Source organism: Aquarana catesbeiana, linkage group LG09 (genome assembly GCF_042186555.1).
Source record: "Aquarana catesbeiana isolate 2022-GZ linkage group LG09, ASM4218655v1, whole genome shotgun sequence".
Taxonomy (NCBI): domain Eukaryota; kingdom Metazoa; phylum Chordata; class Amphibia; order Anura; family Ranidae; genus Aquarana; species Aquarana catesbeiana.
Genome location: NC_133332.1, coordinates 293,497,223 through 293,510,349, shown reverse-complemented (window position 1 = coordinate 293,510,349; position 13,127 = coordinate 293,497,223). Strand labels below are relative to the sequence as shown.

At 43.2% G+C, this 13,127-nt stretch overlaps 1 protein-coding gene across 3 annotated transcripts in view; it reads right to left on the bottom strand.

The window, feature by feature from the left end:
- Positions 1-10,238: 10,238 nt before the first annotated feature.
- FPGS (folylpolyglutamate synthase) overlaps positions 10,239-13,127 on the bottom strand; it is a 120,811-nt gene continuing 117,922 nt past the window's right edge. For all 3 annotated transcript variants that reach the window (XM_073600453.1, XM_073600454.1, XM_073600455.1), the window contains exon 15: positions 10,239-11,012. In XM_073600453.1, coding sequence (XP_073456554.1) covers positions 10,588-11,012 — 425 coding nt within the window. In that variant the 3' untranslated portion in view covers positions 10,239-10,587. The remainder of the gene's footprint in view (positions 11,013-13,127) is intronic.

Sequence of the window (13,127 nt, the reverse complement as noted above, 5' to 3'; positions counted from 1 at the left end):
GGCTCCTCCACGCATCAGATAACCCCCTAGGAGAAGCGCTCTCCCGAGGGAATTACCTTGCGGGGGTGCTCCCGAGTCCAGCATTTGCATCCATAGACACAAATGCCGGACTCAATCCTGCCCCCTGGTGCCTGTGTCATTGGATTTGATTGACAGCAGCGGGAGCCAATGGCTGTGCTGCTATCAATCCACCCAATCAGGACCCGACACCGGCTTTTGCTGGTGTGCTTGTCCCTGGGACGAGATAGAGGGGGTACAGGTAAGTAAAATGGGGGCTCGGGGGGGGGGGGGGGGGCTGCAGCATTGCAGGAGGTTTTTCACCTCAATGCATAGAATGAGGTGAAAAACCTTCAGGGTTTACAACCCCTTTAATAATAGCATGCAATGCCAAGCTGCGGTTTCCAAGGCCATCTTGTATTAAGAGAGGTATGGACTCCAGGTAGAGATATTATTTTGCCCCTGTACAAATCATTAGTAAGAATATGCAGTTCAGTCTTGGTCACCAGTTCTCAAAAAAGGATATCGGGGCATTGGAGAAAGTGCAGAGAAGGGCAACCAAACTGATTAGAGGCATGGAGGAGCTCAGCTATGAGGAAAGATTAGAGGAACTGAATTTATTGTCTCTTGAGAAAAAGAGATTAAGGGGGGGTATGATCAACATGTATAAATACATATAGTGAACTTGGTGTTGAGCTATTCACGTTAAGGTCAATCACAGAGGACAAGGGGGCACTCTTTACGTCAGGAGAAAAAGAGATTTCATCTCCAAATATGGAAAGATTTCTTCACAGTAAGAGCTGTGAAAATGTGGAATAGACTTCCTCAAGAGCTGGTTCTGTCCAGCTCAGTAGATTTTTTTTTTTAAAAGCAAAGGCCTGGAGTCTTTCCTAAATGTACATAACATAACTGGGTACTAACATTTATAGGCAACGTTGATGAAGGAAATATCCGATTGCCTCTCAGGGGATCAGGAAGGAATTTTTTTCCCTGCTTGAGCAAATTCGTTCATACTTTGCTGTTTTTTTTTGCCTTCCTCTGGATCAACTGTGGGTAAAGGACTGTAAAAAATTGTTCCCCTTTTATTGGTTGAACTTGATAGACTTGTGTCTTTTTTTTCACACCATCTATGAATTTAATGAAAATGATCTGGATCCCACCGTTGTTATATTATCTACATAACTCCCAGACTTGGCTCCCACAACATGTATTTACCAAATTACATACCCTCTTCAGGTATCTCGTTTGGAAGCAGAAAGGACTCAGAAACATGCTGCAGCCCTTACAGCTACCAAAGGATGGGGATAGTCTGGCGATGCCAAATTATACTTCATAGTGGGAATTGGAGGACTCTAAATATGCAAGACCCTACCCATCGATTACTCACCACCTTTCTCTCACAGTACCCTTTTATATGCCTTCTTGAAGCTTTGCAACTGCACTCAAAACAGCAATTCTCCACACTGTTTCTAATCCACATAATTTGGAAGGCTACCCAAAAAATTACTGAGCACACTGGGTTCACTCAATATGTTCCGCTGGAACAACCCAGCCTTTCCTAAATTGGCTAAATTATCGGGGAGTGATACTCGGAAAACAAGGCACTCTATTCATTCACCAACTATACCATAATAACTTCCTTACATCCTTTCAAAGTCTAGCCAAACAATACCACCAGCCCAAACATTCATCCTTTTAATATCTTCAAATAAGTCGTGTCCTACAGATGCAATTCCGTACCACTCTCCCGGTTCAAACTTCATCATGAATATTAACAATGGTGGCATCCGTACAATCAACCAAAAAGGGACTTATCCAGTTGTAGACTCTGAGCGTACTAGGCACACCCAAAAACATGTTATCAGTGTACACAGGGCGAGTCTAGTACGTCCAGTCCTTCTACCGGGATCCTTCACTGTTTCAGTACCTGACACTTCAGCTCTGGTCTGGTCGGCAGCAGGAGCTGTAAAAAAAAAAAAAAAAAAAAAAAGTCTGGCAAGGTTTCTAAAACAACATTGCCCAGCATCACAGAAAGTTACATTGAAACATTGGGAGTTATTTACTAAAGGAAAATCCACTTTGCACTGCAAGTGCACTTGGAAGTAAAGTCACTGTAGATCTGAGGGGGACATGCAAGGAAAATAAAACAGCATTTTAGCTTGCACATGATTGGATGATAAAATCAGCAGAGCTTCCCCTCATTTCAGATCTACCCCTTAGATTTAGAGCGACTGAACTTCCAAGTGCACTTTCAGTGGAAAGTGGATTTGCTTTTTGTAAATAACCCCCATTGCATCTTTATGTGTTTTGCCTCTACAGATCAAAGGGATGAACGTCGATCTGCAGATGGAGAGTTAAAGCAACCCTGACAAGTAAAAAAAAAAAAAAAATTTCTCTAATTAAATGTTCCTCTGTTGAACCCTTTAGTTTAATCTAATCAGCACTAATTAAAGGGGTTGTAAAGGGTTTTTATTTTTAATAACAAACATGTTATACTTACCTCCACTGTGCAGCTCGCTTTGCACAGTGGCCCCAAACCTGCTCTTCTGGGGTCCCTCGGCGGCTGTCTCAGCTCCTCCCCGCAAGAACTAAACACCTTCATGCGAGCTCTCTCACATGTTGTTTAGTTCTTGCGGGTGCACTCCCGTTATACAGCCGGCGGCTATAGCCACTGACTGTATCACTCATTGGATGTGATTGACAGCAGCGCGAACCAATGGCTGCGCTGCTTTCAATCCATCCACTCTAGCCCATCAACGGCCAGGCTGAGCGGCGAAGAGGATGTCGGGAGCGAGCACAGGACTTTCGAGGGGTCAGGAAAGTAATATGGGGGGCTGGGGGGGCGGCGTTGCCGGATGTTTTTTCACCTTAATGCATAGGATGCCTTAAGGTGAAAAAAGTGAACCTTTACAACCCTTTTAACTCTATATTCTTGTTCTCTATAAAATTGTAATTTTCCTGGTGATTTTTTTTCCTATTTTATTAACTAATAGTTACATAGACACATAGTAGGTGGGGCTGAAAAAAGACACAAGTCCAACCTATCTGTGTGTGATTATATGTCAGCATTACATTGTATATCCCTCTATGTTGCGGTCGTTCAGATACTTATCTAATAGTTTTTTGAAACTATCAATACTCCCCGCTGAGACCACCACCTGTGGAAGGGAATTCCACATCCTTGCCACTCAGAGTAAAGAACCCTCTATGTAGTTTAAGGTTAAACCTGTTTTCTTCTAATTTTAATGAGTGGCCACGAGTCTTGTTAAATTGCCTTCCGCGAAAGTTTTATCCCTATTGTGGGGTCACCAGTACAGTATTTGTAAATTGAAATCATATCCCCTCTCAAGCATCTCTTCTCCAGAGAGAATAAGTTCAGTGCTCGTGTAATGGATGTGATCATGGTGAACTGTCTATTCCAATACCTAACATATATAACCTCAGCTTCTACGCTTATTAAGACATTTTCAGATATTCTGCAAAGCTCAAAGCTTGCTTAGGAACTGGACTGACTGCATGAGTTAACAAAAAGTTTACGCCTGCTTCCGAGAATACATTCAGAATATAACAACATAACACTAATGGATTCGAAGCAAGAGATACTGCAAGAGATGCTGCAGAAGTGTTGCAAGAATAACATTTACTTCCTCAAATGCGCATCAGCTAAAAGCAGAGTTCCACCCAAAAGTGGAACTTCCGCTCATCTGATTCCTCCTCCCCTCCGGTGCCACAATTGGCACCTTTCAGGGGGGACCTGCACCCATTTCCGGGAATAGACTCCCGCAGGAGTCACGCCCCCTCCCGCACCCCCCCCCCCCCCGCTGTCTCCTGGGAAACACACAGGTTCCAGGAGATAGCGGGGACCACTTAGGACGCGCAGCGCGACTCGTGCATGCACCGTAGGGAACTGGGAAGTGAAGCCGCAACGCTTCACTTCCTTATTCCCTCACCAAGAATGGTGGTGGCAGCAGCAGCCGAGAGCCGGCTGTCGACATCGCTGGACTCCTGGACAGGTAAGTGTTCGTTTATTAAAAGTCAGCAGCTGCAGTATTTGTAGCTGCTGGCTTTTTAATAATTTTTTTTTCAGGTGGACTCCCTCTTAAAAGCCAAAACTTTGTCACATATTTGCACTATATGTATTTTTATATATTTGTGGTTTGTATGCGCCAGTTTATCTGACGTATCTCAGAACTTTAACGAAAATGTATAAAAATCTCGAGAAGCGGAAATATTAAACAGAAGTACTGAACTCGTGTCTGTCTCAGTGTGAGCTTACTTGAAGCATGCATGCTTTTGTATTCAACAATCTGATCGGGGGTAGATATAATAATATTGGAACTTTTGTTCTGAATCCAAAACACTCGCAACCTTTCCTCATAACCAACATCCTCCAGACCCTTTATTAGCTTTGTTGCCCTTCTTTGTCTCGCTCCATTTCCAGTACATCCTTCCTGAGGACTGGTGCCCAGAACTGGACAGCATACTTTAGGTGCGGCCAGACCAGAGTCTTGTAGAGCGGGAGAATTATTGTTTTATCTCTGGAGTTGATCCCCTTTTTAATGCATGCCAATATTATGTTTGCTTTGTTAGCAGCAGCTTGGCATTGCATGCCATTGCTGAGCCTAAAATCTACTAGAACCCCCAGGTCCTTTTCCATCCTAGATTCCTCCAGAGGTTCTCCCCCCCCAGTCTATAGATTTGCATTCATATTTTTGCCACCCAAATGCATTATTTTACATTTTCTACATTGAACCTCATTTGCCATGTAGTTGCCCATCACATTAATTTGTTCATTTTTTTTTTTTTTTGCAAGGTTTCCACATCCAGCTGGGAAGTTATTGCCCTGCTTTGCTTAGTATCATCCGCAAATAGAGATTGAACTGTTTACCCCATCCTCCAGGTCGTTTATGAACAAATTAAATAGGATTGGTCCCAGCACAGAACCCTGGGGTAACCACTACCCACCTCTGACCATTCTGAGTACTCCCCATTTATCACCACCCTCTGAACTCATCCTTGTAGCCAGTTTTCAACCTATGTACTCACTCTATGGTCCATGCCAGCGGACCTTATTTTGTACAGTAAACGTTTATGGGGAACTGTTTCAAATGCTTTTTGCAAAATCCAGATAGACCACATCTATGGGCCTTCCTTTATCTAGATGGCAACTCACCTCCTCATAGAAGATTAATAAATTGGTTTGGCAAGAACGATTCTTCATAAATCCATCCGGATTACTGCCAATGATACGGTTCTCATTACTAAAATCATGTATATAGTCCCTTATTATCCCCTCCAAGAGCTTGCATACTATTGAGGTAAGGTTAACTGGTTTGTAAATCCCAGGGATGTATTTTGGGCCCTTTTTAAATACTGGTGCTACACTAGCTTTTCTCCAATCAGCTGGTACCATTCCATTCAGTAGACTGTCAGTAAAAATTAGGAACAATGGTCTGGCAATTACTTGACTGAGTTCCCTAAGTACCCTCGGGTGCAAGCCATCTGGTCCCAGTGGTTTATTAATGTTAAGTTTCCCAAGTCTAATTTTAATTCTGTCCTCTGTTAACCATGGAGGTGCTTCCTGTGATGTGTCAGGAGGATAAACACTGCCGTTTTGGTTACTGAAGCCCCCCGCTTCCCTTGTGAAGACTGAGGAGAAGAATAAATTCAATACCGTCGCCATCTCCCCATCCTTTGTAACCAGATGTCCTTCCTCATTCTTTATGGGGCCAATATAGTCTGTTCTTCCTTTTTTACATACTTTCTTGGGATTTTTTTTCTGCTTTCCTCCGCACTGTATGTTTCGTGTTCTATCTTAGCCGCCCTAATTGCACCCTTACATTTCTTGTTGCATTCCTCATAAAGTCTGAATGCTGATGATGATCCCTCAACCATGTATTTTTGAAGGCCTTCTCCTTTGCTTTTATATGTATTTTTACATTGGAAAGTTAAGTCATCCAGGACTTTTGTTCGCTCTTTTAAATGTATTACCCAATGGGATGCATTGGCTAATGCCTTTATTTAATATGCCCTTAAAGCAAACCCATCTCTCCTCCGGGTTCTTTGTTCCTAAGATTTTATCCCAGTTTATGCCTTCTAGCAAGATTCGTAGTTTAGGGAAGTTAGCTCTTTTGAAATTCAATGTCTTTGTATTCCCCTTATGTTTCCTATTTGTGTGATTTATACTGAAGCAAATTGACCTGTGATCGCCGCTTCCTAAATTGCCCCATATTTCCACATCCGTGATCAGGTCTGTATTGTTATCAGTAGATCCAGGAACGCTTTATTTCTAGTTGGTGCATTTACCCTCTGAACTATGAAATTGTCATGAAAGACATTTAGGAACTGGCGAGTCTTAGATAAATGCGCAATTCCCTCCATGTCTGGAGAATTAAAATCCCCCATTATGATAACACTTCCCATCCTTGCTGCCTATCCAGTTTGTTATAGGAGATCAGTCTCCCCTTCCTCCCTCAGGTTAGGGGGCCTATAGCATACTCCCAGTATTTTCCCCTTAGCTTCATCCCTTTGGAGCTCTACCCATATCTTTTCCTGTTGTAAAGGGTATACCCTTGAATGGTTGCCAGCCAATCATGCTAGCTGTTGAACTAGGTCTCTGAAATTCCCACAAAATCCAAATCCTCCTCGTATAACAGTATCTCTAGTTCACCTATCATGTCCCCCAGGCTCCTGGCATTGGTGAACATGCCACATAGTTAAGATCGGTCGCATACTATCCTCCTATTGGGTGTTCCGAAATTGTAACTAGGATTTGTTACAATACTTACCTTGGGTTTATGTGCTTTGGTCAACCTACCAATAATGCCCCCAATAATACCCTCTGGGATATGTTCCACGCTAACTCTCTCTACCTCTGGGCCCTCCACTCCATCACCTAGTTTAAAAACCCCTCTATCTTTTTGGCCATCTTTACTTCCAGCTGATCTGCACCCTCCTCATTTAGGTGCAGTCCATCCCGTCTATAGTACTGGTGATCGACTGAGAAGTCAGCCCAGTCCTCCAGGAACCCAAACCCCTCCCTTACTACACCAGCTCCTCAGCCACTTGTTTACTTCCCTACTCTCCCCTCTGCCTTTCTGGTGTGGCTTGATGTACCGGTAGTATTCCTAAGAATACTACCTTGGAGGTCCTTTTCCTCAATTTAGCTCCCAAGTCCCTAAAATCGTTCTTTAGGACATTCCATCTGCCTCTGACTTTGTCATTGGTGCCCATGTGCACCATGACAGCTGGGTCTTCCCCAACCCCTCCCAGTATTCTGTCCACCAGATCCATGATGTGCCGAACCTGAGCGCCTGGTAGACAACATACAGTTCAGCGCTTCAGGTCTTGGTTACAGATTGCCCTCTCTGTCCTTCTAAGAATTGAGTCCCCTACTACCAGAATCTGTCTTTCCTTTCCCCCCCAACTCCCTGGAGGAGTTCTTCCCCTGGCAGCTAGGGGAGTCCCTCAGCAATAGCAGTGCTGGTCCCTGACTGGTTTCACGTCATGTCACTTAATAGAGCGTACTTATTGGGATGCTCCAGCCCTGGATCGGCCTCCCTGGCACTTCACCCTCTACCCTTCCTGACTGTCACCTATCTACTCTTTTCTAGAGCCTGCACCTCTTTGTCTCCGGTGGCCCCTGCCAGGTACTTTCCCGGCTCTCCTTTAGTATGGAGGGTCTTCTCGGTGCTGACAGTTGCTTCCCCAGATTCAGAACCTGGGCTTCCAAGGAAACAATTTGCTTACATTTTGCAAAGCAGTATGATCAGATGATCAAGGAATGCATGCTGTACACAAGCAAGATGCAAGATGTACAGCGAGTCGCACCTTCACACCCACTGGGCATCGTACCTACTAATTTAATGAGGGTTGGGGATTATACTCTGTCCAAATTACCTAACAACTAGCTTCCTAACACTAATGCCCTGTACACACGGTCAGATTTTCCAACGGAGAAAGTGCGATCAGATTGTATTGTCGGAAATTCCGATCGTGTGTGGGCTCCATCGGACTTTTTCCGTTGGAGTTTCCGACACACAAAGTTTGAGAGCAGGATACAAAATTTTCCAACAAAATCCGATCCTTTAAATTCCGATCGTGTGAAGACAAATCCGATGCACAAAGTGCCACGCATGCTCAGAATAAATTAAGAGACGAAAGCTATTGGCTACTGCCCCATCTATAGTCTCGACATATGTGTTTTACGTCACCGCGTTCATCGGATTTTCCCACAACTTTGTGCGACCGTGTGTATGCAAGACAAGTTTGAGCCAACATCCGTCGGAAAAAAATTTGATGGATTTTGTTGTCGGAATGTCCGTTCAATGTCCGATCGTGTGTACAGGGCATAATACTCAACAAGACAATACACAGGTACTTGCAGACTCATGTGCACACACAATACACAAGTACTAACAATTCACACACACTACTCAGACAACACTCAGGTACTACCCGACACTAATACTCAATACAGCCCATGAGCACTCAAATATTCACAATACACAGGTACCCCTGTTATAACCTCCTGTTTTCAACTCTGGTTTTTAACTCACCACTTAGTCCAGTTTCACTTGGTCTAAGTTCCAGCAAACTCAAAGATGAGCAGGCTCAAAATGTTAAACTTTTTTTGTTTGCCTTGTTCATTAATATTTTTACACCTTTTACATATATATCCACGTATCACACTGAAAATAGCGCAAAAGTGAAAAAAAACAAAACAAAAACACTTTACTTCATTTGTAAATAACTTTGCAATGCTTTGTACTAAAATCATAATTTTTGTGTTGTTTTACACAGGACAAATTACAGAATAAAATGGCTTTTGTTTAGCTTTATTACATTTGTCTGATTGCAAAAAAAAAAAAGTTATTGTTGCAGGACAAAAATTCAAAAAAAGAAAGCCTTGTTTGTCCTTAGAAAAAAAACAACGTATGTATTAATTTGTTATCTTAAGTTATGACAAAATTATCACCAAACAGGCTCACAGCAGAAATGTGAAAATTGCTCTGGTCCATAAGAGGTAAACAGGTGTGGAGAGCCAAAGTGGTTATAGGTGACCTCTATTCTGTTTTGGCAACTGCCTACAGTACTAAGGTTCAGCCGTGATGTAGAGAGAGGGATGGGGCAGTACCAAGGTCCCACAGGTGATGATCAATGGTCTGAAGCCTTGGAAGCCATTCCATTGGTCTCCTTAAGCCACACTCAAAAACTAACTCAACTGTTTGTCCATCAAATTTATCACACCCCAAAAAAAGCTGTATTCCTGGGAAAAACAATATATCCTTATTACCCTAGCTGTCTCAGTAACGCCGTCACCATAATCCACAAGTTTTGGAGGTGCCCTAAATTATTTCAATATTGGATCTCTATATTTCAAACATTTAATGACTTTTAACCTGTTGCCGACCAGACGCCGTCGTCATAAGGCGGCAGGTTGGTACGGCTGTGCAAACCGCCGTAGGTGTACGACAGCCGCTGTGGGAGCCCCGCGGCGCGACACTTGAGCAGACGTGCGTTGCCGAAGGCCATGATGTCCACCGGCCACCGACAATCACTCCACAGAGAGCCAGAACGGGGATCTGTCAATGTAAACATACAGATCCCCGTTCTAACAGGGGAGGAGCGAGAGAGAGATCTGCTGTTCCTAGTGATCAGGAACAGCGATCTCCCTCTTCCTCCAGTCAGTCCCATCCCCCCATAGTTAGAAACACCTCCCAGGTACACACAGTTAACCCCTTCCCTGCCAGTGACATTTACACAGTAATCAGTGCATTTTTATAGCATGTCAATGCATACTAGCACATTATGCCTTTACTTTGCAGAGAAGAAAAAAGGAAGAAAAACCCATCACGGTTTACTCCCTCTTTAACATAAAGAATAAACCTAAACAATCCATTTAATGTATATCAAATCAGACACACCCTTGCACTACATAGTGGATGGTAGCTATATAAAAACATGTATAGTGTGTGATCAACCTAAACATTTCTCATATACTGTATGTATTTAGCCTTTAGACTGGAGATTAGCAGTATATCTATGGTTTCTGGTAGGTTAATGTGGGGAGTGTTTCTTTAGAACACATTTAGACCCCCTATATTAGGCAGAGCATCACATGAATGCCATTGTGAGAGCCACACTCTACCAGGAAAGGTATATAAAGTACACATACACCACCTACTGGTAAGACACAGAACAGAACACAAGGTTATAGGAAGAAAAACCCAACACACAAGTCTTAATAAAAATTTTTCTGCAGGCATGAAATATAAAATATACAGGGCCATTATCCAAATTTCTCCCAGCTATGTACACAAGGGGAGTCAGAAATGTCAACATCTGCTATGGTTATCTGGCATAGATTTAAAAAAAGGCAGCCCTTTACAAAAGAGCATGGTCCAGAGGTAATGAGCATCAATGATCCCAGCACTTGCCAGGCTTATACCGAATGCTTTCAGAAACGTTGACACAAAGATGAATGTGAGAAGAGGTCTCTGGCAGCTATGAGGTTAACTGATATTAGGCAGCAAGGGCAGGTCCACCATTCAAGTAAACATTAGGGTGTCAAGACTGGATAATCCCTGGTCACTGAGTAAGAGATTGGTCGATCAGCTTCAGAGCTCCTCCCACCAGGTGAAGGCTCCCGGTGATGAGGATCTGGATGTGGGCAGCTTCTCTTAGTAGAACAGAGCCAGAGCTAGCCACTGGGTGGTGGTGGAGAAAATTACTGTCCAGGCAGGGGAAGTCAGGGTCCCGCCCCTGAGTGGCCCACTGCAGGGCATGTGAAATACAGGGGAACACTAGAGAATTACAGTTTAGGAGACGATCTGAAGAAGGGGCGAGGAGCAAGGGAGAACTGCGGGGGCTGTCCTTAATTAAAGTGTCAACAGGCAGTGAGGAGGCCCAGGGATCAGAACAGCTTCTCTCCTCCATTAACATGTTCCATTTCTTCTGGTTCTCTAGACATCGGGTCAGAACATTCTCCAAAGTCACATTGTAATTCTGCTGATCTGTGAAAAACAAAAAAAAGATTGTAGAAATTAAGTTAGGTGTTAAGGAGTATTAACTGCATATGTACAACTATGTAGTAGCAAACAGGAGAAAAAGCAGAAGACAAAAAGTGCAAAGTAAGATTTTACACCAGGTTTTAGTGCGGTCTACTTCCTTCAGGTTTAACCTGTACCTTATAAGCAAAAAACAGAATAACAAAAAGGTAGTGTAGCGCTAATAAAGAACCATATGTTGCGCAATATGAAAAGCAATAGATTTCTCAAATGCACATATTTCACATATGGAGAGAACATAGACAATATATCAAAAGGTATAAAAGTCTTAAGAGTCCACAGAAAGTGTATCTTTAAATTAGTAGTAATCTTCAATGTATATATGGCTTCGTATTGCACATATCAAACACAGACACATCTGTTTCTAGGGTACACCATCACCAACATATAGAAGGCTTACCGGAACATGTGGACCCAATACAACTTACGTTGAACTGGGTCAAACAAGCGTGAATCCTCAGTGGCTGATGGACTTCCGTGGAGGATAAAAGGAGGTCCAGAGATGGTGTATGAAATGATATGAGTCTCGGGGGTGATGTCCTCAATGTGTTGGTTATAATGAACAAAGAAGAACAGAAAAAGACCACATAGTGTAATCCCATACGGAAAGTGTATAGCAAATTTATTGTAAAAGAAGTACACTCACATGTAAATGGGTTAAAAACAGCGCTGTACAGATAAAAGATGGCGGCAGTGGGGTCCTACCCGACACGTTTCGTCTACTTAGACATAGTCTGGGGGGTCCCCCCACTGCAGCCAACAGGATTTATATAAGAAATATAAACCCCTAATTGAGAGTCATGTAATTAGTGACACTTCCGGTGTTCGGAAAAGTTGGCCGCTCGGCGTGCGTTCTACGCCTCATTTCAGGACCGGAAGTCTGCTGATCAGTTAAGCATGTTAGGCATATTGACATTGCTAACCCATTAAGTGTTAATTGTTGTATAAAAATTCAGTGATATATCTTTTAATGTGAGGTTAAACGAAGGAAAAACGTCGGTCACATGCGTCGGAGGCATGCGTTCCAAACCCCCAAGGTGCACCAAAAAAAGGGAAGTGACGTAATAAGTCTCGATGTTATGGGAAACATCTCAATGAGACCAAGTGCGCAGAAGTGAAGGGAACATCGTACGGCGTCAACAGGGCATAGTATGCATAGTGCGGCGTCATGGAAACGAGACGCCACATGACAAACTCGCACGCTCTAAAGGCCATGATGACGTGTGTAAATCATACGGCACCGACAAGGCATAGTGTGCAGAGGTAAGGGATTACACTATCCGTATGGGATTACACTATGTGGTCTTTTTCTGTTCTTCTTTGTTCATTATAACCAACCCATTGAAGACATCACCCCCCGAGATTCATACCATTTCATACACCATCTCTGGACCTCCTTTTATCCTCCACGGAAGTCCATCAGCCACTGAGGATTCAAGTTTGTTTGACCCAGTTCAACGTAAGTTGTATTGGGTCCACATGTTCCGGTAAGCCTTCTATATGTTGGTGATGGTGTACCCTAGAAACAGATGTGTCTGTGTTTGGTGATATGTGCAATACGAAGCCATATATACATGGAAGATTACTACTAAATTTACAAGATACACTTTCTGTGGACTCTTACGACTTTTATACCTTTTGATATTATTGTCTCTCCATATGTGAAATATGTGCATTTGAGAAATCTATTGCTTTTCATATTACACAACATATTGTTCTTTATTAGCGCTACACTACCTTTTGTTATTCTGTTTTTGCTTATATCCTACTAGCTGTGTTAGCTGCTTGCTGTTTGGGTAGCGCAGAATTATTTGTTATATTTTGTCTTAACCTGTACCTTATTTTGTTTAGCTTTACCAAACAATACTGCAGGAGACACCCTAGGCGTCCCCAGCCTACAGCTCAAGACACATCTGGAGGGCCAACGCCCAAATCAGACACTGAATTAAGCCGAACCCTCTTGCCTGTAAGGCCCCTTTCACACTGGGGCGGTGGGGGCGTCGGCGGTACAACAGCGCTATTTTTAGCGCTGCTGTACCGTCGTTCTTGCAGCGGCATTCG